Source organism: Anomaloglossus baeobatrachus (genome assembly GCF_048569485.1).
Source record: "Anomaloglossus baeobatrachus isolate aAnoBae1 chromosome 2 unlocalized genomic scaffold, aAnoBae1.hap1 SUPER_2_unloc_1, whole genome shotgun sequence".
NCBI classification, from domain to species: Eukaryota; Metazoa; Chordata; class Amphibia; order Anura; family Aromobatidae; genus Anomaloglossus; species Anomaloglossus baeobatrachus.
The window spans coordinates 2,854,568-2,880,396 of record NW_027441779.1 but is presented as its reverse complement, the minus strand read 5'-3'; the positions used below and the strand labels follow the sequence as shown (position 1 = coordinate 2,880,396).

General features: G+C 52.9%; 1 protein-coding gene across 1 annotated transcript in view; it reads left to right on the top strand.

Annotated features, from left to right (window-relative positions):
- RNF17 (ring finger protein 17) overlaps positions 1-25,829 on the top strand; it is a 733,334-nt gene that overhangs the window by 296,476 nt on the left and 411,029 nt on the right. Inside the window, exon 15 of the mRNA XM_075331310.1 lies at positions 24,289-24,457. Within this exon, the coding sequence (XP_075187425.1) occupies positions 24,289-24,457 (169 nt within the window). The remainder of the gene's footprint in view (positions 1-24,288; positions 24,458-25,829) is intronic.

The following is a 25,829-nucleotide window of genomic DNA, read 5'->3' as shown; positions in this document are numbered from 1 at the left end:
TATTACGACTTAACATGCTGTAAAAATGACCTGACCGTATGATTCTCCAGGTCCGTACGATTAGAGATACACAGACTTGCAGAGGGTTTTTTTTTTATTTTATTTATTTTTTTTAAATTGGCCATAAGAATTGAAATTTGTAGAATAAAGAAAACTTTGTTGTTCCCCCCCCTTTTGAGACCCGTAACTATCATTTTTCCATCAATGGAGCAGCATGAAGACTTTTTTTTTCTTGGATAGCGATTTCACACCTTTACTTGTACTATTTTGGGGCGTATATAACATTTTATTTTATTACATTTCTTTGTGGTGTTTCAGCAAATGGAAAATCATAAATCTTTGTTTTTTTCCTGCACCTGCATGCCATTTAACACTTGAGTTTATTTTATATTTTGATCAGACTTTAATGGGCACAACAATACAAAATGTTTTGGATTTAAAAAAAAAAAAAGACTAAAAAATATAAACATATTGTTTTTAATTTATTTATTTTTTTTTAATTTTAAAGAAAACATTTTGTATTGTGTCCATAAAAGTCTGATCAAAATATAAAATTATATGTATTTATTTTTTTAACTCAATTTTAAGTTTCCTTGAGCTTGCAATAATCCAATTGCTTATATTATATACTGCAACACCACAGTATTGCAAATAAAAAGTAAAAATCAGTCACCGATCAACTCTGGTCTGTACGAGTGTCATAATAGAAGGCATGGGGATGAGGGGTCTGGTGTCATCAGCAGACCCCCAGATGCCAAGGCATCCCATCAGGGTCCAGCAATTGTATGACACTGCATGCCCCCCAGTTCGCACCATCAACCTTTGCTGTTAGAGCTGGACAGCGGTTTTTAGGGTATTAACAGCAACGAGCGGCTCTTGTATACGGTCCATAAACAATTTTTGTGTGTGTGATATATATGTGCATGATATATATGTGCATACAGTGGAACCTGGGATTAAGAGTAACTTTGTTTGAGAGCGTTTTGCAAAACAAGCTAAGCTTTTTCAAAATTTGTAACTTGGTGTAAAAGCAATGCTTTGCAATAAGAGCAAATACTCACCGTGCACACTTCCAGGTCCGTCCTTTCACCACTCTGACCAGCACTGGAGGTAACTTTGGGTACATATGTACTGTACTAAATACAGTATATCATTGTACAGTATATACTATATAGCATGTCTATCAATTTGCATTTGTATTATGTATTTGTATTTGTTGCAGTATTGTACGTATGTGTATTATATGTGTATATGCATATATACCGTATTTCTTTTTCGCTCCTAATTGGGAGACCCAGACAATTGGGTGTATAGCTACTGCCTCCGGAGGCCGCACAAAGTACTACACTTAAAAGTGTAAGGCCCCTCCCCTTCTGGCTATACACCCCCCCGTGGGAGCACGGGTCCCTCAGTTTTTGCTTTGTGCGAAGGAGGTCAGACACGCACGCATAGCTCCACTGTTTAGTCAGCAGCAGCTGCTGACTATGTCGGATGGAAGAAAAGAGGGCCCATACAGGGCCCCCAGCATGCTCCCTTCTCACCCCACTTTCTGTCGGTGGTGCTTGTTAAGGTTGAGGTACCCATTGCGGGTACGGAGGCTGGAGCCCACATGCTGATTCCTTCCCCATCCCCATTAGGGCTCTGGGCGAAGTGGGATTTTACCGGTCTCCAGGCACTGAGACCGTGCTCCATCCACAGCCCCTGGAGAAGCCGCTGGATATGGAGCTGAGTATCGTCAGGGACATGGCCCTGCTCCGTCAAGGTACTCTGTGTCCCCGTGCAGACGCGCGCACACCGCAGCATTGCTGGGTGTGTTAGTGCGCTGGGGACAACAGCGCTGCTGCGCTTGTGCCATTTCCTCACTTCAGCTTAGCTGAGTGGGTAGACTCAGGGAGAACGGTCGCGCCGGCCGCTGGGACTGCGACGCGGCTGGGACTTGTGGTGCGCCGGGGACTTCCGCGCTGACCGTGCATATATCACGGCCGCGCTTATTACTACAGTCCCCGGCTTTTGCGGCCTAGTTTGTTCGTTCCCGCCTCCGCACCTGCCAGTCAGGAGGAGGGCGGGACGCTGTACAGAGCATCAGCGCTGAGGGCTGGAGTCTTTTTTACATACTCCAGCCCTCACACCAGGCACAGTAGGACGCAGTTTCCCGCACTTTGTTTGTGGCACGCCCACGGTCCGCCCCTCTTCACTGAACGCCGGCAGCCATTCCTGCCTGCACGCTGAGCTGCAGAGGGGAGACGGGGAGACCCAGACACGGGATTCTACGGCCTCATACCCGCTGTTCAGCGGGCGGTAAGCAGCCCTCAAGGGCTCACCCCCACTTGTGCCGTTTGTATACTGAGTATTTTGTGTTTGCAAATACTTTGTACTGTACGGTCGCTGGTGAGTCTCGGCTATACTCCCTCCTAGATTACAAGGAGGCAACAGCATGTCGTCCGCAAAACGCAAGGGTGCTAAGGCACAGACATTATATGCTGCCTGTACCGCATGTGGGGCTGCTCTACCGGCAGGTTCCACTGACCCCCATTGTGTGCAGTGCTCGGCCCCTGTGCAACTTGCACAGCCGGGGCCTCTGCTGGACGTGACCCAGAGTGTACCACCTGTGAATGCTGTCCAGGTGACAGGAACGGAGTTTGCAGCTTTTGCTGACAGATTGTCTATGACCATGTCAAAGATTCTTGAAACATTGCAGTCTAGACCAGTAACTCAGACCATGGACACTGTGGCATCATTGCTCCCTGGTCCCCCTCAGCTGGAACACTTCCAAGCTCCGGGGGTGTCACATGCACCCCAGGGTGACGATTCTGACTCAGACAACAGTCCCAGACAACCTAAGCGGGCTCGTTATGAGGGGCCCTCAACTTCATCTCACTGGTCAGGATCCCAGCGGGACGAATCTATGGGTGATGAGGCGGATGTAACTGATCAAGATTCTGATCCTGGGACCGCTCTCAATCTGGATACACCGGATGGTGACGCCATAGTGAATGATCTTATAGCGTCCATCAATAGGATGTTAGATATTTCCCCGCCAGCTCTTCCTGCGGAGGAGGCAGCTTCACAGCAGGAGAAATTCCATTTCAGATATCCCAAGCGTAAATTAAGCACTTTTCTGGACCACGCTGACTTTAGAGATGCAATCCAGAAACACCACGCTTATCCTTAGAAGCGGTTTTCTAAACGGCTTAAAGATACACGCTATCCTTTTCCCCCTGACGTGGTCAAGGGTTGGACCCAGTGTCCCAAGGTGGACCCTCCAATCTCCAGGCTTGCAGCTAGATCTTTAGTTGCAGTAGAAGATGGAGCGGCACTTAAAGATGCCACTGACAGGCAGATGGAGCTCTGGCTGAAATCCATCTATGAAGCTATTGGAGCGTCGTTGGCGCCAGCTTTTGCAGCCGTATGGGCACTCCAAGCCATTTCAGCTGGGCTTATACAAGTCGACTCGGTCACACGTACATCTGCCCCGCAGGTGGCACCATTGACCTCTCAAATGTCTGCATTCGCGTCTTACGCGATTAATGCTGTCCTGGACTCTACGAGCCGTACGGCGGTGGCGTCAGCCAACTCCGTGGTTTTGCGCAGAGCCCTGTGGTTGAGAGAATGGAAGGCAGATTCTGCTTCCAAGAAGTGCTTAACCAGTTTGCCTTTTTCTCGCGACCGATTGTTTGGGGAGCGTTTGGATGAAATCATTAAACACTCCAAGGGTAAGGACTCATCCTTACCTCAACACAGGCAAAACAAGCCCCAACAAAGGAGGGGTCAGTCTGGTTTTCGGTCCTTTCGAGGCTCAGGCAGGTCCCAATTCTCCTCGTCCAAAAGGACTCAAAAGGATCAGAGAGGCTCAGATTCTTGGCGGACTCAGTCACGCCCAAAAAAGACAGCAGGAAGAACCGTTACCAAGACGGCTTCCTCATGACTTTCAGCCTCCTCTCTCCGCATCCTCGGTCGGTGGCAGGCTCTCCCGCTTTGGCGACATTTGGCTGTCACAGGTCAAAGACCGTTGGGTGAAGGACATTCTGTCTCACGGGTACAGGATAGAGTTCAGCTCTCGTCCTCCAACTCGTTTCTTCAGGACTTCCCCACCGCCCGACCGAGCCGATGCTCTGCTGCAGGCGGTGGCCGCTCTAAAGGCGGAAGGAGTGGTGACTTCCGTTCCTCTTCAGGAACGAGGTCACGGTTTTTACTCCAATCTGTTTGTGGTGCCAAAGAAGGACGGGTCCTTTCGGCCCGTCCTGGATCTAAAGTTGCTCAACAAACACGTAAAAACCAGGAGGTTCCGGATGGAATCTCTACGCTCCGTCATAGCCTCAATGTCTCAAGGAGATTTCTTAGCATCAATAGACATCAAAGATGCTTATCTTCACGTGCCGATTGCGCCAGAGCATCAGCGTTTTCTACGCTTCGTTATAGAAAGCGAACACCTGCAGTTCGTAGCGTTACCTTTCGGGCTGGCAACAGCCCCTCGGGTCTTCACCAAGGTCATGGCAGCAGTAGTAGCTGTCCTGCACTCGCAGGGTCACTCCGTGATCCCGTATTTGGACGATCTACTTATAAAGGCACCCTCTCAAGAGGCATGCCAACACAGTCTGGACGTGGCACTGAAGACTCTCCAGAGTTTCGGGTGGATTATCAACTTTTCAAAGTCAAATCTAACCCCGACCCAATCACTAACATATCTTGGCATGGAGTTTCATACTCTCTCAGCGATAGTGAAGCTTCCACTGGACAAGCAGTGCTCTCTGCAGACAGGGGTGCAATCTCTCCTGCAGAACCAGTCCCACTCCTTGAGGCGCCTCATGCATTTCCTAGGGAAGATGGTGGCAGCAATGGAAGCAGTCCCTTTCGCGCAGTTTCATCTGCGCCCTCTACAATGGGACATTCTCCGCCAATGGGACGGGAAGTCGACGTCCCTCGACAGGGATGTCTCCCTCTCTCAGGCAGCCAAGGACTCTCTCCGATGGTGGCTTCTTCCCACCTCATTGTCAAAAGGAAAGTCGTTCCTACCCCCATCCTGGGCGGTGGTCACGACAGATGCGAGCCTATCAGGGTGGGGAGCAGTGTTTCTTCACCACAGGGCTCAGGGTACGTGGACTCAGAGAGAGTCCACCCTTCAGATCAATGTTCTGGAAATCAGAGCAGTCTATCTTGCTCTGCGAGCCTTCCAACAGTGGCTGGAGGGCAAGCAGATCCGGATTCAGTCGGACAATTCCACAGCGGTGGCGTACATCAACCACCAAGGGGGAACACGCAGTCGGCAAGCCTTTCAAGAAGTCCGGCGGATTCTGACGTGGGTGGAAAACACAGCATCCACCATATCCGCAGTTCACATCCCAGGCGTGGAAAACTGGGAAACAGACTTTCTCAGTCGCCAGGGCATGGACGCAGGGGAATGGTCCCTTCACCCGGACGTGTTTCAGGAGATCTGTCGCCGCTGGGGGATGCCGGACGTCGACCTGATGGCGTCGCGGCACAACAACAAGGTCCCGGTTTTCATGGCACGGTCTCACGATCACCGAGCTCTGGCGGCAGACGCCTTAGTTCAGGATTGGTCGCAGTTCCGACTACCTTATGTGTTTCCACCTCTGGCATTGTTGCCCAGAGTGCTCCGCAAAATCAGGTCCGACTGCCGTTGCGCCATTCTCGTCGCTCCAGACTGGCCAAGGAGGTCGTGGTACCCGGATCTGTGGCATCTTACGGTAGGACAACCGTGGGCGTTACCAGGCCGTCCAGACTTGCTGTCTCAAGGGCCGTTTTTCCATCTGAATTCTGCGGCCCTGAACCTGACTGGCCATTGAGTCCTGGATCCTAGGGACCTCAGGTTTATCTCATGATGTTGTTGCCACCATGAGACAGGCTAGGAAGCCATCCTCCGCCAAGATCTACCACAGAACGTGGAAGATATTCTTATCTTGGTGCTCCGCTCAGGGAGTTTCTCCCTGGCCATTTGCATTGCCTATTTTTCTTTCCTTCCTGCAGTCTGGGTTGGAAAAAGGTTTGCGGAGGCCACACAAAGTATTACACTTAAAAGTGTAAAGCCCCTCCCCTTCTGCCTATACACCCCCCGTGCCTCACGGGCTCCTCAGTTTTTATGCTTTGTGCGAAGGAGGCTGACATCCACGCATAGCTCCACATCTTAGTCAGCAGCAGCTGCTGACTATGTCGGATGGAAGAAAAGAGGGCCCATAACAGGGCCCCCAGCATGCTCCCTTCTCACCCCACTCTGGTCGGCGGTGTTGTTAAGGTTGTGGTACCCATTGCGGGTACATAGGCAGGAGCCACATGCTGTTTTCCTTCCCCATCCCTTAATGGGCTCTGGGTGAAGTGGGATCCTAATCGGTCTCCAGGCACGGGGACCGTGCTCCCTCCGCAGCCCCTGGGGAATCTGCTGGACAGGAGCCGGGTATCGTCAGGGACAAGGCCCTGCTACTGTGAGGTACTCTGTGTCCCCTTGGGGGACCGTGCATGGAGCGCTTGTACCATACACACTGCAGCACTGCTGGGTGTATTAGTGCACCGGGGACTACCGCGCCGACCGCGCTTATTTGCCGGCCGCGCTTATAACTTTAGTCCCCGGCTTTTGCGGCCTAGTATCGCATATTCCCGCCCCCAGGCCTGCCAGTCAGGGGAAGGGCGGGATGCTGCACAGGACGTCAGCGCTGAGGGCTGGAGCATACTTTGTATCCTCCTCCCCCCTCACTCAACACAGTGGGGCATCAGATTCCCGCACTTTCTAGGGCACGCCCACGGCCGCCTCCTCCCCACAGAACGCCGGCAGCGATTCCTGTCAGCACTTCTGACGCTGGAGAGGAGAGACAACACGGCTCTGGGAGGCCCAGGCAGGGAATCTGGTGATCACACAACCGCTTTGAGCGGTCGGTAAGCAGCACCTGTGGTGCTGGCCCCACTGAGTGCCGAAGTGTACATATATATATATGCTTATATGCTATACATTTACACTGTACGGTCGCACTGTTGATTTTTGGCTATAGACCCTCCTGGATTGTGCTCAGAGGAGACAACAGCATGTCGTCCGCAAAAAGCAAGGGTGCCAAAGCACAGGCTTACTTTGCAACCTGTACCTCATGTGCGGCTATACTACCGGCAGGTTCCACCGACCCTCATTGTGTGCAATGCTCGGCCCCTGTGGCACTTACTCAGCCGGAGCCTCTGCTACTGGTGGCCCAGGTGGAACCACCTGCTACCACTGTCCAGGTGACAGGGACGGAGTTTGCAGTATTTGCTGACAAACTGTCTGAGAGTATGGATAAATGGTCTGCTAAGATACTAGAAGCCTTACAGTCCAGACCGGTGACTCAGGCCCCGGGCACTGTTGAATCATTGACCCCAGGCCCCCCTCAGTTGGAGCAGCAAAGTGCTCCCGGGGTGACCCATAGGTCCCTGGGTGAGGCCTCTGACACGGACCGCAGTCCCAGGCCGCCTAAGCGGGCTCGCTGGGAAATTCCCTCGACTTCATCACACTGTTCAGGGTCTCAGCAGGAGGACTCTCTGGATGATGAAGCGGAGGTAGCAGATCAGGATTCTGATCCTGAGGCCGCTCTCAACCTAGATACACCTGAAGGTGACGCCATAGTGAATGACCTTATAGCGACCATCAATCAGGTGTTGGATATTTCTCCCCCAGCTCCTCCAATTGAGGAGTCAGCTTCTCAGCAGGAGAAATTCCGTTTCAGGTTTCCCAAGCGTACATTGAGTACGTTTCTGGATCAGTCTGACTTCAGAGAGGCAGTCCAGAAACACCGAGCTTGTCCAGATAAGCGTTTTTCCAAGCGCCTTAAGGATACACGTTATCCCTTCCCCCCTGACGTTGTCAAGGGCTGGGCTCAGTGTCCCAAGGTGGATCCTCCAGCCTCCAGACTGGCGGCTAGATCCATAGTTGCAGTGGAAGATGGGGCTTCACTCAAAGATGCCACTGACAGACAGATGGAGCTCTGGTTGAAATCCATCTATGAAGCTATCGGCGCGTCTTTTGCTCCAGCATTCGCAGCCGTATGGGCACTCCAAGCTATCTCAGCTTGTCATGCGCTGATTAATGCAGTCACACGTACGTCTGCTCCGCAAGCGGTGTCCTTAACCTCTCAGGCGTCGGCGTTTGCGTCCTACGCCATTAATGCTGTCCTGGACTCTGCGAGCCGTACGGCGGTAGCATCCGCCAATTCGGTGGCAGTCCGCAGGGCCATGTGGCTACGTGAATGGAAGGCAGACTCTGCTTCCAAAAAGTTCTTAACCGGTTTGCCATTTTCTGGCGACCGCCTGTTTGGTGAGCGATTGGATGAAATCATTAAACAATCCAAGGGAAAGGACTCATCCTTACCCCAGTCCAAACAAAACAGACCTCAACCACGGAAGGTACAATCGAGCTTTCGGTCCGCGGGCAGGTCTCAATTCTCCTCGTCCAAAAGGCCTCAGAAGGATCAGAGGAACTCCGATTCATGGCGGTCTAAGTCACGTCCTAAAAAGACCGCCGGAGGAACCGCTCCCAAAGCGGCCTCCTCATGACTTTCGGCCTCCTCACACCGCATCCTCGGTCGGTGGCAGGCTTTCCTGCTTTTGCGACGCCTGGCTGCCACAGGTAAAAGACCGTTGGGTGAGAGACATTCTGTCTCACGGTTACAGGATAGAGTTCAGCTCTCGTCCTCCGACTCGATTCTTCAGAACATCTCCGCCCCCAGAGCGAGCCGATGCTCTTCTTCAGGCGGTGTGCACTCTGAAGGCAGAAGGAGTGGTGATCCCTGTTCCTTTTCAGCAACAGGGTCAAGGTTTTTACTCCAACTAGTTCGTGGTGCCGAAAAAGGACGGATCCTTCCGTCCTGTTCTGGACCTAAAACTGCTCAACAAACACGTAAAAACCAGGCGGTTCCGGATGGAATCGCTCCGCTCCGTCATCGCCTCAATGTCCCAAGGAGATTTCCTAGCATCAATCGACATCAAAGATGCTTATCTCCACGTACCGATTGCTCCAGAGCATCAGCGCTTCCTGCGTTTCGCCATAGGGGACGAACACCTTCAGTTCGTGGCACTGCCTTTCGGCCTGGCGACAGCCCCACGGGTCTTCACCAAGGTCATGGCAACAGTAGTAGCAGTTCTGCACTCTCAGGGACACTCGGTGATCCCTTACTTAGACGATCTGCTTGTCAAGGCACCCTCTCAAGTAGCATGCCAACACAGCCTGAACATTGCTCTGGAGACTCTGCAGAGTTTCGGGTGGATCATCAATTTTCCAAAGTCAAATCTGACACCGGCCCAATCACTGACATATCTTGGCATGGAGTTTCATACCCTCTCAGCGATAGTGAAGCTTCCGCTGGACAAATAGCGTTCACTACAGACAGGGGTGCAATCTCTCCTTCAAGGCCAGTCACACCCCTTGAGGCGCCTCATGCACTTCCTAGGGAAGATGGTAGCAGCAATGGAGGCAGTTCCTTTTGCGCAGTTTCATCTGCGTCCACTTCAATGGGACATTCTCCGCAAATGGGACAGGAAGTCGACGTCCCTCGACAGGAACGTCTCCCTTTCTCGGGCAGCCAAGGCTTCCCTTCAGTGGTGGCTTCTTCCCACTTCTCTGTCGAAGGGGAAATCCTTCCTACCCCCATCCTGGGCTGTGGTCACGACGGACGCGAGCCTGTCAGGGTGGGGAGCGGTCTTTCTCCACCACAGGGCTCAGGGTACTTGGACTCAGACAGAGTCCTCCCTTCAGATCAATGTTCTGGAGATAAGGGCAGTGTATCTTGCCCTAAAGGCGTTCCAGCTGTGGCTGGAAGGCAAGCAGATCCGAATTCAGTCGGACAACTCCACAGCGGTGGCATACATCAACCACCAAGGCGGAACACGCAGTCGGCAAGCCTTCCAGGAAGTCCGGCGGATTCTGCTATGGGTGGAAGCCACAGCCTCCACCATATCCGCAGTTCACATCCCGGGCGTAGAAAACTGGGAAGCAGACTTTCTCAGTCGCCAGGGCATGGACGCAGGGGAATGGTCCCTTCACCCGGACGTGTTTCAGGAGATCTGTTGCCGCTGGGGGATGCCGGACGTCGACCTAATGGCGTCCCGGCACAACAACAAGGTCCCGACATTCATGGCACGGTCTCAAGATCACAGAGCTCTGGCGGCAGACGCCTTAGTTCAGGATTGGTCGCAGTTTCAACTCCCTTATGTGTTTCCTCCTCTGGCACTGTTGCCCAGAGTGTTACGCAAGATCAGGTCCGACTGCCGCCGCGCCATCCTCGTCGCTCCAGATTGGCCGAGGAGGTCGTGGTACCCGGATCTGTGGCATCTCACGGTGGGCCAACCGTGGGCACTACCAGACCGACCAGACTTGCTGTCTCAAGGGCCGTTTTTCCATCTGAATTCTGCGGCCCTCAACCTGACTGTGGCCATTGAGTCCTGGATCCTAGCGTCTTCAGGGTTATCTCAAGAGGTCATTGCCACTATGAGACAGGCTAGGAAACCAACGTCCGCCAAGATCTACCACAGGACGTGGAGGATATTCTTATCTTGGTGCTCTGATCAGGGTTTTTCTCCCTGGCCATTTGCCTTGCCCACTTTTCTTTCCTTCCTTCAATCCGGATTGGAAAAAGGTTTGTCGCTCGGCTCCCTTAAGGGACAAGTCTCAGCGCTCTCTGTGTTTTTTCAGAAGCGCCTAGCCAGACTTCCACAGGTACGCACGTTCCTGCAGGGGGTTTGTCACATAGTCCCTCCTTACAAGCGGCCGTTAGAACCCTGGGATCTGAACAGGGTGCTGATGGCTCTTCAGAAACCACCTTTCGAGCCAATGAGGGATATTTCTCTCTCACGCCTTTCGCAGAAAGTGGTCTTCCTAGTAGCAGTCACATCACTTCGGAGAGTGTCTGAGCTAGCAGCGCTGTCATGCAAAGCCCCTTTCCTGGTGTTTCACCAGGACAAGGTGGTTCTACGTCCGGTTCCGGAATTTCTCCCTAAGGTGGTATCCCCCTTTCATCTCAATCAGGATATCTCCTTACCCTCTTTTTGTCCTCATCCAGTTCACCAATGTGAAAGGGATTTGCACTTGTTAGATCTGGTGAGAGCACTCAGACTCTACATTTCTCGTACGGCGCCCCTGCGCCGCTCGGATGCACTCTTTGTCCTTGTCGCTGGCCAGCGTAAAGGGTCACAGGCTTCCAAATCAACCCTGGCTCGGTGGATCAAGGAACCAATTCTCGAAGTTTACCGATCTTCTGGGCTTCCGGTTCCCTCAGGCCTGAGGGCCCATTCTACCAGAGCCATGGGTGCGTCCTGGGCTTTGCGGCACCAGGCTACGGCTCAGCAGGTGTGTCAGGCAGCTACCTGGTAGAGCCTGCATACTTTCATGAAACACTATCAGGTGCATACCTATGCTTCGGCAGATGCCAGCCTAGGTAGGCGAGTCCTTCAGGCGGCGGTTGCCCACCTGTAGGAAGGGGCCGTTTTACAGCTCTATTACGAGGTTTTACTTTACCCACCCAGGGACTGCTTTTGGACGTCCCAATTGTCTGGGTCTCCCAATGGAGCGACAAAGAAGAAGGGAATTTTGTTTACTTACCGTAAATTCCTTTTCTTTGTCGCTCCATTGGGAGACCCAGACAATTGGGTGTATAGCTCATGCCTCCGGAGGCCACACAAAGTATTACACTTAAAAGTGTAAAGCCCCTCCCCTTCTGCCTATACACCCCCCGTGCATCACGGGCTCCTCAGTTTTTATGCTTTGTGCGAAGGAGGCTGACATCCACGCATAGCTCCACAGCTTGGTCAGCAGCAGCTGCTGACTAGGTCGGATGGAAGAAAAGAGGGCCCATAAAGGGCCCCCAGCACGGTGCTGTTAAGGTTGAGGTACCCATTGCGGGTACACAGGCAGGAGCCACATGCTGTTTTCCTTCCCCATCCCTTACTGGGCTCTGGGTGAAGTGGGATCCTAATCGGTCTCCAGGCACAGGGACCGTGCTCCCTCCGCAGCCCCTGGGAATCTGCTGGATAGGAGCCGGGTATCGTCAGGGACAAGGCACTGCTACTGTGAGGTACTCTGTGGGGACCGCGCATGGAGCGCTCGTGCCATACACATTACAGCACTGCTGGGTGTGTTAGTGCGCCGGGGACTACCGCGCATGGAGCGCTTGTGCTATACACATTACAGCACTGCTGGGTGTGTTAGTGCGCCGGGGACTACCGCGCATTGAGCGCTTGTGCCATACACATTGCAGCACTGCTGGGTGTGTTAGTGCGCCGGGGACTACCGTGCGGCCGCGCTTATTGCCGGCCGCGCTTATAACTTTAGTCCCCGGCTTCTGCGGCCTAGTGTCGTATATTCCCGCCCACAGGCCTGCCAGTCAGGGGAAGGGCGGGACGCTGCACAGATCGTCAGCACTGAGGGCTGGAGCATACATTAGTATCCTCCTCCCTCCTCACTCAGTACACTGGGGCACTAGATTCCCGCACTTTTCTTGGGCACGCCCACGGTCCCCTCCTCCCCACAGAACGCCAGCAGCCATTCCTGTCAGCGATTCAGACGCTGGAGAGGAGAGACAACACAGGGAGACCCAGGCAGGGAATCTGGTGATCACACAACCGCTCTGAGCGGTCGGTAAGCAGCACCTGTGGTGCTGGCCCCACTGAGTACCGAAGTGTATATATATAGGCTTATAGGCTATACATTTGCACTGTACGGTCGCTCTGTTGTTTTTTTGCTATATACCCTCCTGGATTGTTCTCAGAGGAGACAACAGCATGTCGTCCGCAAAAAGCAAGGGTGCCAAAGCACAGGCGTACTTTGCAGCCTGTACATCATGTGCGGCTATATTACCGGCAGGTTCCACTGACCCTCATTGTGTGCAATGCTCGGCCCCTGTGGCACTTACTCAGCCGGAGCCTCTGCTACAGGTGGCCCAGGTGGAACCACCTGCTACCACTGTCCAGGTGACAGGAACGGAGTTTGCAGCTTTTGCTGACAAACTGTCTGAGAGTATGGATAAATGGTCTGCTAAAATACTAGAAGCCATACAGTCCAGACCGGTGACTCAGGCCCCGGGCACTGTTCAATCTTTGACCCCTGGTCCCCCTCAATTGGAACAGCAAAGTGCCCCTGGGATGACCCATAGATCCCAGGGTGAGGTCTCTGACACGGACCGCAGTCCCAGACCGCTTAAGCGGGCGCGCTGGGAAATTCCCTCCACCTCATCACACTGTTCAGGGTCTCAGCAGGAGGACTCTCTGGAGGATGAAGCGGAGGTAACAGATCAGGATTCTGATCCTGAAGCCGCTCTCAACCTAGATACACCTGAAGGTGATGCCGTAGTGAATGACCTTATAGCAACCATCAATCAGGTGTTGGATATTTCTCCCCCAGCTCCTACAGTTGAGGAGTCAGCTTCTCAGGAGAAATTCCGTTTCAGGTTTCCCAAGCGTACATTGAATACGTTTCTGGATCACTCTGACTTCAGGGAGGCAGTCCAGAAAAACCGAGACTGTCCAGACAAGCGTTTTTCCAAGCGCCTTAAGGATACACGTTATCCCTTCCCCCCTGATGTTGTCAAGGGCTGGACTCAGTGTCCTAAGGTGGATCCTCCAATCTCCAGACTGGCGGCTAGATCCATAGTTGCAGTGGAAGATGGGGCTTCACTCAAAGATGCCACTGACAGACAGATGGAACTATGGTTGAAATCCATCTATGAAGCTATCGGCGCGTCGTTTGCTCCAGCATTCGCAGCCGTATGGGCACTCCAAGCTATCTCAGCTTGTCAGGCGCAGATTAATGCAGTAACACGTACATCTGCCCCGCAAGTGGTGTCCTTAACCTCTCAGGCGTCGGCGTTTGCGTCCTACGCCATTAATGCTATCCTGGACTTTGCGAGCCGTATGGTGGTAGCATCCGCCAATTCGGTGGTAGTCCGCAGGGCCATGTGGCTACGTGAATGGAAGGCAGATTCTGCTTCCAAAAAGTTCTTAACCGGTTTGCCATTGTCTGGCGACCGCTTGTTTGGTGAGCGATTGGATGAAATCATTAAACAATCCAAGGGAAAGGACTCATCCTTACCCCAGTCCAGACCAAACAGACCTCAACCACGGAAGGTGCAATCGAGGTTTCGGTCCTTTTGGACCGTGGGCAGGTCTCAATTCTCCTCGTCCAAAAGGCCTCAGAAAGATCAGAGGAACTCCGATTCATGGCGGTCTAAGTCACGTCCTAAAAAGACCGCCGGAGGAACCGCTCCCAAAGCGGCCACCTCATGACTTTCGGCCTCCTCAAACCGCATCCTCGGTCGGTGGCAGGCTCTCCCGCTTTTGCGACGCCTGGCTGCCACAGGTAAAAGACCGATGGGTGAGAGACATTCTATCTCACGGTTACAGGATAGAGTTCAGCTCCCGTCCTCCGACTCGGTTCTTCAGAACATCTCCGCCCCCGAAAGAGCCGATGCTCTTCTGCAGGCGGTGGGCACTCTGAAGGCGGAGGAAGTGGTGATCCCTGTTCCTCTTCAGCAACGGGGTCACGGTTTTTACTCCAACCTGTTCGTGGTGCCAAAAAAGGACGGATCCTTCCGTCCTGTTCTGGACCTAAAACTGCTCAACAAGCATGTGAAAACCAGGCGGTTCCGGATGGAATCACTCCGCTCCGTCATCGCCTCAATGTCCCAAGGAGATTTCCTAGCATCAATCGACATCAAAGATGCTTATCTCCACGTACCGATTGCACCAGAGCATCAGCGCTTCCTGCGCTTCGCCATAGGGGACGAACACCTTCAGTTCGTGGCACTGCCTTTTGGCCTGGCGACAGCCCCATGGGTCTTCACCAAGGTTATGGCAACAGTGGTGGCAATCCTACACTCTCAGGGACACTCGGTGATCCCTTACTTAGACTATCTACTTGTCAAGGCACCCTCTCAAGGGGCATGCCAACACAGCCTGAACATTGCTCTGGAGACTCTCCAGAGTTTCGGGTGGATCATCAACTTTCCAAAGTCAAATCTGACACCGGCCCAATCACTGACATATCTTGGCATGGAGTTTCATACTCTCTCAGCGATAGTGAAGCTTCCGCTGAACAAACAGCGTTCACTACAGACAGGGGTGCAATCTCTCCTTCAAGGCCAGTCACACCCCCTGAGGCGCCTCATGCACTTCCTAGGGAAGATGGTAGCAGCAATGGAGGCAGTTCCTTTTGCGCAGTTTCACCTGCGCCCACTTCAATGGGACATTCTCCGCAAATGGGACAGGAAGTCGACGTCCCTCGACAGGAACGTCTCCCTTTCTCGGGCAGCCAAGGCTTCCCTTCAGTGGTGGCTTCTCCCCACTTCTCTGTCGAAGGGGAAATCCTTCCTGCCCCCATCCTGGGCGGTGGTCACGACGGACGCGAGCCGGTCAGGGTGGGGAGCGGTTTTTCTCCACCACAGGGCTCAGGGTACTTGGACTCAGACAGAGTCCTCCCTTCAGATCAATGTTCTGGAGATACGGGCAGTGTATCTTGCCCTAAAGGCGTTCCAGCCGTGGCTGGAAGGCAAACAGATCCGAATTCAGTCGGACAACTCCACAGCGGTGGCATACATCAACCACCAAGGCGGGACACGCAGTCGGCAAGCCTTCCAGGAAGTCCGGCGGATTCTGCTGTGGGTGGAAGCCACAGCCTCCACCATATCCGCAGTTCACATCCCGGGCGTAGAAAACTGGGAAGCAGACTTTCTCAGTCGCCAGGGCATGGACGCAGGGGAATGGTCCCTTCACCCGGACGTGTTTCAGGAGATCTGTTGCCGCTGGGGCACGCCGGACGTCGACCTAATGGCGTCCCGGCACAACAACAAGGTCCCGACATTCATGGCACGGTCTCAAGATCACAGAGCTCTGGCGGCAGACGCCTTAGTTCAGGATTGGTCGCAGTTTCAACTCCCTTATGTGTTTCCCCCTCTGGCACTGTTGCCCAGAGTGTTACGCAAGATCAGGGCCGACTGCCGCCGCGCCATCCTCGTCGCTCCAGACTGGCCGAGGAGGTCGTGGTACCCGGATTTGTGGCATCTCACGGTCGGCCAACCGTGGGCACTACCAGACCGACCAGACTTGCTGTCTCAAGGGCCGTTTTTCCATCTGAATTCTGCGGCCCTCAACCTGACTGTGGCCATTGAGTCCTGGATCCTAGCGTCTTCAGGGTTATCTCAAGAGGTCATTGCCACTATGAGACAGGCTAGGAAGTCAACGTCCGCCAAGATCTACCATAGGACGTGGAAGATATTCCTGTCGTGGTGCTCTGCTCAGGGTTTTTCTCCCTGGCCATTTACCTTGCCCACTTTTCTATCCTTCCTTCAATCCGGATTGGAAAAGGGTTTGTCGCTCGGCTCCCTTAAGGGACAAGTCTCTGCGCTCTCTGTGTTTTTTCAGAAGCGCCTAGCCAGACTTCCACAGGTACGCACGTTCCTGCAGGGGGTTTGTCACATCGTCCCTCCTTACAAGCGTCCGTTAGAACCCTGGGATCTGAACAGGGTGCTGATGGCTCTTCAGAAACCACCGTTCGAGCCAATGAGGGATATTTCTCTCTCACGCCTTTCGCAGAAGGTGGTCTTCCTAGTAGCAGTTACTTCACTTCGGAGAGTGTCTGAGCTAGCAGCATTGTCGTGCAAAGCCCCTTTCTTGGTTTTTCACCAGGACAAGGTGGTTCTGCGTCCGGTTCCGGAATTTCTCCCTAAGGTGGTATCCCCCTTTCATCTCAATCAGGATATCTCCTTACCCTCTTTTTGTCCTCATCCAGTTCACCAATGTGAAAAGGATTTGCACTTGTTAGATCTGGTGAGAGCACTCAGATTCTACATTTCTCGTACGGCGCCCCTGCGCCGCTCGGATGCACTCTTTGTCCTTGTCGCTGGCCAGCGTAAAGGGTCACAAGCTTCCAAATCAACCCTGGCTCGGTGGATCAAGGAACCAATTCTCGAAGCTTATCGTTCCTCGGGGCTTCCGGTTCCCTCAGGGCTGAAGGCCCATTCTACCAGGGCCGTGGGAGCGTCCTGGGCCTTGCGGCACCAGGCTACGGCTCAGCAGGTGTGTCAGGCAGCTACCTGGTCGAGCCTGCACACTTTCACGAAACACTATCAGGTGCATACCTATGCTTCGGCAGATGCCAGCCTAGGTAGGCGAGTCCTTCAGGCGGCGGTTGCCCACCTGTAGGACGGAGCCGTTTACGGCTCTATTACGAGGTATTATTTTACCCACCCAGGGACTGCTTTTGGACGTCCCAATTGTCTGGGTCTCCCAATGGAGCGACAAAGAAGGGAATTTTGTTTACTTACCGTAAATTCCTTTTCTTCTAGCTCCAATTGGGAGACCCAGCACCCGCCCCTGTTCCCTTCGGGCTGTTGTTCTTTGTGTACATATGTTGTTCATGTTGAATGGTTTCAGTTCTCCGAAATTTCTTCGGATTGAATTTACTTTGAACCAATTTATAACTTTTCCTCCTTCTTGCTTTTGCACCAAAACTGAGGAGCCCGAGAGGCACGGGGGGTGTATAGGCAGAAGGGGAGGGGCTTTACACTTTTAAGTGTAATACTTTGTGTGGCCTCCGGAGGCAGAAGCTATACACCCAATTGTCTGGGTCTCCCAATTGGAGCTAGAAGAAAAGGAATTTACGGTAAGTAAACAAAATTCCCTTCTTTTTGCTTTATAAGACGCACTTTTGTTCCCCCAAATTTTGGGGGAAAGTAGGTAGTGCGTCTTATAATCCGAATATACGGAGAGATATATACATATATACATACTACAGGGCCCAGGGGAGGTGGGGGCAGCTCTGGAGAGGTGCTGGCGGCTGGTGAAAGCTGCAGGAGGCAGCGAGAGATCTCATGCTCCCGCTCATATAATATGCACTGCCGCTGTCCATCACCGTGGTGCTGAAACCGCACCGTGGTGATGGGCTGGGGCAGTGGGGCATATTATATCTGCCTGCGCCACCCTTTGATGGCACATGTCCCCCCCTGTGTTAGATATGGCCTCCATGCTGCTGCCGATAGTAAAATAAAAAACTCTTTGCTTACCGCCTCCAGCGCTGATCTCCCGGTCTCTCTGCTGCTGCTGTGATCAGGCACGCAGAGATATCACTCTGCTGTGTCGATCACATGACCGGCACCGAGAACCAGGAAGTACAGGAGCTCAGCAGCATGGTTGGAGACACGAGGGAGGACAGCACTGAAGAAGGTAAGGAAAGAGTGTTTTATTTTACTATGGGCAGCAGCATAGGGGCCATATCAAACACAGGGGGAGGTGTGCCATCCATAGGGGGCCATATCAAACACAGGGGGAGGTGTGCCATCCATAGTGGGCCATATCTAACACAGGGGGAGGTGTGCCATCCATAGGAGGCCATATCAAACACAGGGGGAGGTGTGCCATCCATTGGGGGCCATATCAAACACAAAGGGAGGTGTGCCATCCATAGGGGGCCATATCAAACACGGGGGGAGGTGTGCCATCCATTGGGGGCCATATCAAACACAAAGGGAGGTGTGCCATCCATAGGGGGCCATATCAAACACAGGGGGGGGGTGCCATCCATAGGGGGCCATATCAAACACAAAGGGAGGTGTGCCATCCATAGGGAGTGTGTGTGTGTATGTATGTATGTATGTGTATATGTATGTATGTATGTATTTCTTTATCATTCCTATGGGAGACCCAGACATTAGGTGTATAGCTTCTGCCTCCGGAGGGCACACAAAGTACTACACTAAAAAGAGTGTAGCTCCTCCCTCTGAGCATATACACCCCCTGGATAACCAAATATAGCCAGTTCAATGCTTTGTGTTCAGGAGGCATACATCCACACATGCATTCTCATCTGATTTTTGATTTTTGGAAAGAGTTTGAAGAAAAGCGGGTCCAAGCCTGGACTCCCGGCATGTCCCTTCTCACCCCACTGTGTCGGCGGTGTTGTTAAGGTTGATTTCGGGGCTGGAGCCTTACATGCCGCGCTCCTTCACCATCCCTCGGGCTCTGGTCTCTGGTTTTCGCCTGAGAACCGCGCCGATGGTGCCTGCGCGCTGGCCGCATCGTTAAATTTAGGCCCCGACTTCGCCTGAGGCCTAGTTTCAATTTAACTGCCCCTGCATGTCAATCATGCAGAGGGACAGTGCGGCTCCGCCCAGCGGCCGTTCGGCACAGGGGAGGGACACTCCTCTCTGAGGAAATGTTCCCTCCCCTGTAAATCTCCTTGGCCCTCCAGTTCCCGCTCTCAGAGTAGGCCCCGCCCCCTCTCCTCGCTCCGGCGCCATTTTATCAGCATTCTCACAGCGATCGGCGCTGGCTGCAGCATCTCTCTGGGGGTACGGGCTGTGGGATCTGGAGGGCACACAAACTGTCTGGTAAGCCACAACCTCCGGTTGTGGACCTGCTTATATACTCTCTGGGGGTCATTCTGGCTCAGAGCCCCCACTTCAGCAGCATGTCTCACACAAGGAGCAAGGCTGTACGCAATATGCACTGCATGTAAGCTCGTGCTGCCTGAACCGAGCACATATCCACATTGTGATGCCTGCTCTAACCTGGCAATGCCTCAGCCTGGTATCGCACCCACAGTGGTCCCTCCGGCTGCTCCGGTGACTGAACCCCCGGCTTGGGTAGAATCCTTCTCTAGGTCAATCTTCCAGTCTTTTGCCGACTCCATGGGACAGCTGTCCCGGACTTTGCTGACTATGCATCAGCCCCTTTCACAGGGCGCCTCTGCTGCTAGGGCTCTCTCAGCGGAGCTCACAGAGGATTCTTCATCTGGTCCCAGACCCCGTCCTAAAAGGAGGCGCAGGGCTCCCTCTCCTTCCCCGTCCTGTGGCTCTGATTCACGAGCTGACTCGCAGGACGAGGAGGATGCCTTTACTGGGGGCTCGAACGCTACCTCCATGTGCCCCATTGATCTGTCCGAAAGTGACGCAGATGTTAGTGATTTGATTGCGTCCATTAATTCTGTACTGGACCTCAATCCGCCAGTATCAGAGGAGCAACCCTCTCTGGCAGAAAAGCACCAGTTTACCTTGCCTAAGAGAACAAGGAGTGTGTTCTTTAACCACTCCAGTTTTCAGGCCACTGTGACCAAGCCTAGGGCCTGTCCTGACAAACGCTTCCCACAGCGTGGTTCTGATGACCGTTTTCCCTTTCCACCAGAGGTGGTCAAGGAGTGGGCTCATTCACCAAAGGTAGACCCTCCGGTGTCTAGACTCTCAGCCCGGACAGTTGTATCAGTGGCTGATGGCACCTCACTTAAGGATTCCACTGACCGCCAGGTTGACCTTCTGGCCAAATCGGTATATGAGGCGGCAGGGGCCTCGTTTTCCCCATCTTTTGCAGCAGTATGGGCTCTCAAAGCCATCTCTGCTTCTCTAGAGGAGATGCATTCCCTCACCAGGGACTCTATGTCCGAAATGGTTGCCTTAACTTCCCAGGCTTCAGCCTTTTCATCCTATGCCATGTCTGCCATGCTGGAGGCTTCTCACCGCACTGCGGTGGCTTCGGCTAATTCCCTCGCTATCCGCAGGATCTTGTGGCTTCGAGAGTGGAAGGCAGACGCTTCTTCAAAGAAGTACCTTGCTGGGCTCCCATTTGCTGGGTCCAGGCTGTTCGGTGAACAACTGGATGAAATTATTAAGGAAGCTACTGGCGGGAAGAGTACTTCCATGCCACCAACTAAAACCAGGAAACCTGTCCAGGGCAGGAACCAGTCGAGGTTTCGTTCTTTTCGTTCCTCCAACTGGTCGTCCTCTAAGCCCTCGGCCTCGTCCACTAACTCAGCCAAGGACCAAAAACCCAACTGGCGCACGAAGCCGCTTCCTCAGAAGACCGCAGGAGCTGCTGCCGCTAAGGCAGCCTCCTCTTGACTATCTGGCCGCGCCAGCAACGTCCTTGGTTGGTGGCAGGCTCTCCCACTTTGGCGACGTGTGGTTTCAACACGTCTCCGATCAGTGGGTGCGGGATATCATCTCCCACGGCTACAGGATAGAATTCTCTTCCAGCCCGCCAAACAGATTTTTTCTGTCAACTCCTCCTTGCTCACAGGCCGTGGCATCCTTGCAGGCCAACGGAGTAATTGTACCGGTTCCCGCCCGGGAACGGTTCAGAGGTTTCTACTCAAATCTCTTCCTAGTCCCCAAAAAGGACGGTTCCTTCCGGCCCATCCTGGATCTCAAGCTTCTCAACAAGCATGTTCAGGTGCGGCATTTTCGCATGGAGTCTCTGCGATCAGTCATTGCCTCAATGACCCAAGGAGATTTCCTGGCATCCATCGACATCAGAGATGCCTATCTGCATGTGCCAATTGCAGTTTCACACCAGCGTTGGCTACGTTTTGCAATCGGAGAGGAACATTTCCAATTCGTGGCTCTCCCCTTCGGGTTAGCCACGGCCCCTCGAGTATTCACCAAGGTCATGGCAGCAGTGGTTGCGGTTCTGCACCTCCAGGGGTTGGCAGTGATTCCTTACCTGGACAACCTTCTAGTCAAGGCTTCATCCAGTGCAGACTGTCAGCGGAGTGTCTCGCTCACTCTCGCCACTCTAGTCCAATTCGGGTGGCTTGTCAATCTGCCCAAGTCCACTCTGACTCCGACCCAGAAGCTCACGTACCTAGGGATGCAATTCGAGACTCTGCCGGCACTTGTGAAGCTGCCCTTAGTCAAACAGCAGTCCCTCCATCTGGCGGTGCGCTCTTTGCTGAGGCCCCACCGTCATTCCATCAGGCACCTAATGCAGGTGCTGGGTCAGATGGTGGCGTCAATGGAAGCGGTTCCCTTTGCCCAGTTCCATCTGCAGCTGGACATTCTCCGCTGTTGGGACAAGCGGACTTCCTCCTCTGTTGCCACAGACCAGGGGCTCCCTTCATTGGTGGCTTCGGCCCCTCTCTCTCTGTCTCAGGGACGCTCCTTCCTGGCCCCGTCCTGGGTGATCCTTACCACGGATGCCAGTCTATCCGGCTGGGGAGCAGTCTATCTCCACCACAGAGCGCAGGGCACTTGGACTCCGTCCGAATCAGCCCTCTCGATCAATGTGCTGGAAATCAGAGCTGTTCTTCTAGCTCTCTTAGCCTTTCACCACCTGTTGGCGGGCAAGCACATCCGAGTCCAGTCAGACAACGCGACAGCGGTTGCCTACATCAATCACCAGGGCGGGACACTCAGCCGCCTGGCAATGTTGGAGGTTCAACGCATCCTTCAGTGGACGGAGAACTCCATGTCCACCATATCCGTAGTCCACATCCCAGGCGTGGAAAACTGGGAGGCAGATTATCTCAGCCGTCAAACCGTGGACAGCGGCGAGTGGGCTCTGCATCCGGCAGTGTTTCGGTCAGTCTGCCGCAAGTGGGGCACTCCGGAAGTGGATCTAATGGCATCCCGGCACAACAACAAGGTTCCGGTTTACGTGGCTCGCTCCCACGATCCTCAGGCCTTTGCAGCGGACGCGCTGGTTCAAGATTGGTCCCAGTTTCGTCTGTCTTACGTGTTTCCCCCTCTAGCTCTCTTGCCCAGAGTCCTGCGCAAGATCAGAATGGAGGGCCGTCGGGTCATACTCATTGCTCCAGATTGGCCCAGGCGAGCTTGGTACCCAGACCTGCTCCATCTGTCCGTAGAGGTGCCGTGGCATCTCCCGGACCGTCCAGACCTTCTCTCACAAGGTCCGTTTTTCCGCCAGCATTCTGCGGCTCTCAGATTGACAGCGTGGCTCTTGAGTCCTGGATCTTGACGGCTTCTGGTATCCCTCCTGAAGTCATCTCCACTATGACTCGGGCTCGGAAGTCTTCCTCGGCCAAGATCTATCACAGGACCTGGAGAATTTTCCTGTCCTGGTGTCGCTCTTCCGGCCATGCTCCTTGGCCTTTTTCCTTGCCGACCCTCCTGTCCTTTCTACAGTCCGGTCTGCAGCTAGGACTATCCCTCAATTCCCTCAAGGGACAGGTCTCGGCTCTGTCAGTGTTGTTCCAGCAGCGTATCGCCCGGCTGGCTCAGGTGCGCACCTTCATGCAGGGCGCATCTCACATCATTCCGCCTTACCGGCGGCCTTTGGATCCCTGGGACCTTAATCTGGTCCTCACGGCTTTGCAGAAACCCCCCTTTGAGCCTCTTAGGGAGGTTTCTTTGTCTCGTCTTTCACAGAAAGTGGTCTTTCTAGTGGCCATAACTTCCCTCAGGAGAGTCTCTGATTTGGCTGCGCTCTCTTCGGAGTCACCTTTTTTGGTTTTTCATCAAGACAAGGTGGTTCTCCGTCCGACTCCGGACTTTCTCCCTAAGGTGGTTTCTCCTTTCCACCTTAACCAGGACATTTCCCTGCCTTCCTTTTGTCCGGCTCCTGTTCATCGCTTTGAAAAAGCGTTGCATACTCTGGATCTGGTGCGGGCGCTCCGGATCTATGTGTCTCGCACCGCTGTTCTTAGGCGGTGCACCTCTCTTTTTGTGCTGACCACAGGTCGGCGTAAGGGCCTCTCTGCTTCTAAGCCGACCTTAGCTCGTTGGATTAGGTCGGCCATTTCCGATGCCTACCAGTGTACTCAAGTGCCTCCTCCGCCGGGGATCAAGGCACTCTCGACCAGAGCTGTCGGTGCCTCTTGGGCTTTCAGGCACCAGGCTACGGCTCAGCAAGTCTGTCAGGCTGCCACTTGGACTAGTCTGCATACCTTTTCGAAGCACTACCAAGTGCATCCTCATGCTTTGGCAGATGCGAGCTTGGGCAGACGCATCCTTCAGGCGGCTGTCGCCCATTTGTGAAGTTAGGTTTCGCCTACTTCTCAGTTTTCTGTTTATTCCCACCCATGGACTGCTTTGAGACGTCCCAATGTCTGGGTCTCCCATAGGAACGATAAAGAAAAAGACAATTTTGTTTACTTACCGTAAATTCTTTTTCTTATAGTTCCGTATTGGGAGACCCAGCTCCCTCCCTGTTGCCTGTTGGCAGTTTCTTGTTCCGCGTGTTTTCACCGGCTGTTGTTGTAGACGGAGGCTCCGGTTGTTCCGGTTCTTGCTCTTATCTCTACTTGTGGGTGGCTATTCTCCTTCAGCTTTTGCACTAAACTGGCTTTATTTGGTTATCCAGGGGGTGTATATGCTCGGAGGGAGGAGCTACACTTTTTTAGTGTAGTACTTTGTGTGTCCTCCGGAGGCAGAAGCTATACACCCAATGTCTGGGTCTCCCAATACGGAACTATAAGAAAAAGAATTTACGGTAAGTAAACAAAATTCTCTTTATAATTTTATTTATTTACAGTATATGAGGGATTTTTTTAGCGGTAGGATACATAGCAAAGCATTGACACCTGTTGTTGTATTTCTCGGTTTGAAGATTTTCAGGTGGATACCGAACTAAAAGTGACCCAGCGAAGGTCTGTGGAACCAAGATTGATAACTTGCATAAAATACTAATAAAACTGAGTTCAGCCGAAGAAGATAACTTTAGGTTCATGCCGCCCTTTGCCATTCATTGCTCATTGGATCTGGTTCCACAAAGCCCAGTGAGTTAAACATTTCTTTTCTTCTTTTATGCTTTGTACTCAAAAGTTTGTAATACTGTTTGTTTATAGTAAGTAGATTCTCATGTTCACCAGCTGTCACGTTTTTTTTTTTGTTTTTTTCAAGTAAGACATCTTCCCTACTCTGACCCCACGTTTTCGTAGCACCCACTCCTACACTTATAGCCAATGCACTTTTTTCTCTCCTCTCCCCCATACTGCCACCCCTCTTGGTCCTTCAGTGTTCCAGGATCCCACTGGACTTTGATGCTCCAACTGCAGCTCTCAATTTCCTTTTTTGCACTGGCAAAACATGGTGGCCAGGGGGGTTTTTTTTATTTTTTTTTTAATTTTTTATTATTCTGGTCGACAGACTTTAAGACCTCTTCTAAACTTTCCTTTTTGTCCATGTTGATAGCATCCGTTCGCCAGGCCAAGTATTCTACTTGACCTCCTGGCTTTGCGACTTAGGCTTAAAGAGGCAATTGTACCCTCCCCATTAAGGGTTGGTTTGGAGGCACATCTTTTTTTCCACAAACCTCGAGAATTACCCAAGTTGGTCTTGTGCCTCACAAGAAGAAGCGCTCTTCTCTCAATCACAACATTCCTGGCAACCCCAGACAGTCTGCTTTTCACAAAAGCTGTGTCTCACAAGCTCTCCCTCCCATGATGGGGCACTCTCTCCCTACGGTAGTCTCCGACTCATGGTGTTCCAAATCAGACTCCTGTGTCGAAGGTCTAGTCTTAGCTGAGTACCAAATAAAAGTTTATGCCTTGCTGGGTTCTTAAGATTTGCTACAATTGGTTCTTTAAGTACTCCCTGAACTCATTCTTCTTTTTTTTTTTTTGTTTGTTTATACCATGACCTTCACTTTGTTATAGATCAATGTGGTGTTTACTCCAGTTGCCCTGCAGGAAAAGTGAAAGTGTATATGGTTTTACTGTAACACATACCCATGCACAATGACCTTTAGTTGCCTGTGTCCTTATATCACTTGATCTCATCCTTGGGAAGCGGATAGCGGTGAATTTGTTGGTGGAGGACAAAGCCACCAGTCCCTTCCTCCAGCAATCCGTGTGTGTGACCGAGACAGCAGACATGTGCATACTCGCATTCCAATGTACAGGGGGAAGAGAGCCCTGCGCTTGCGGGCTTACATTCTATAGGATGGTGGGGTGTAGGTTGGGCGGCAGCTCCGCACGGTGGTGGGGCGGCAGCTCCGCACGGTGGTGGGGCGGCAGCTCCGCACGGTGGTGGGGCTGCAGCTCCGCACGGTGGTGGGGCGGCAGCTCCGCACGGTGGTGGGGTAGTGGGGTCATAGAATGTTATAGGCATTTCTGAACAGGTGAGTTTTCAGGTTCCGTTTGAAGTTTG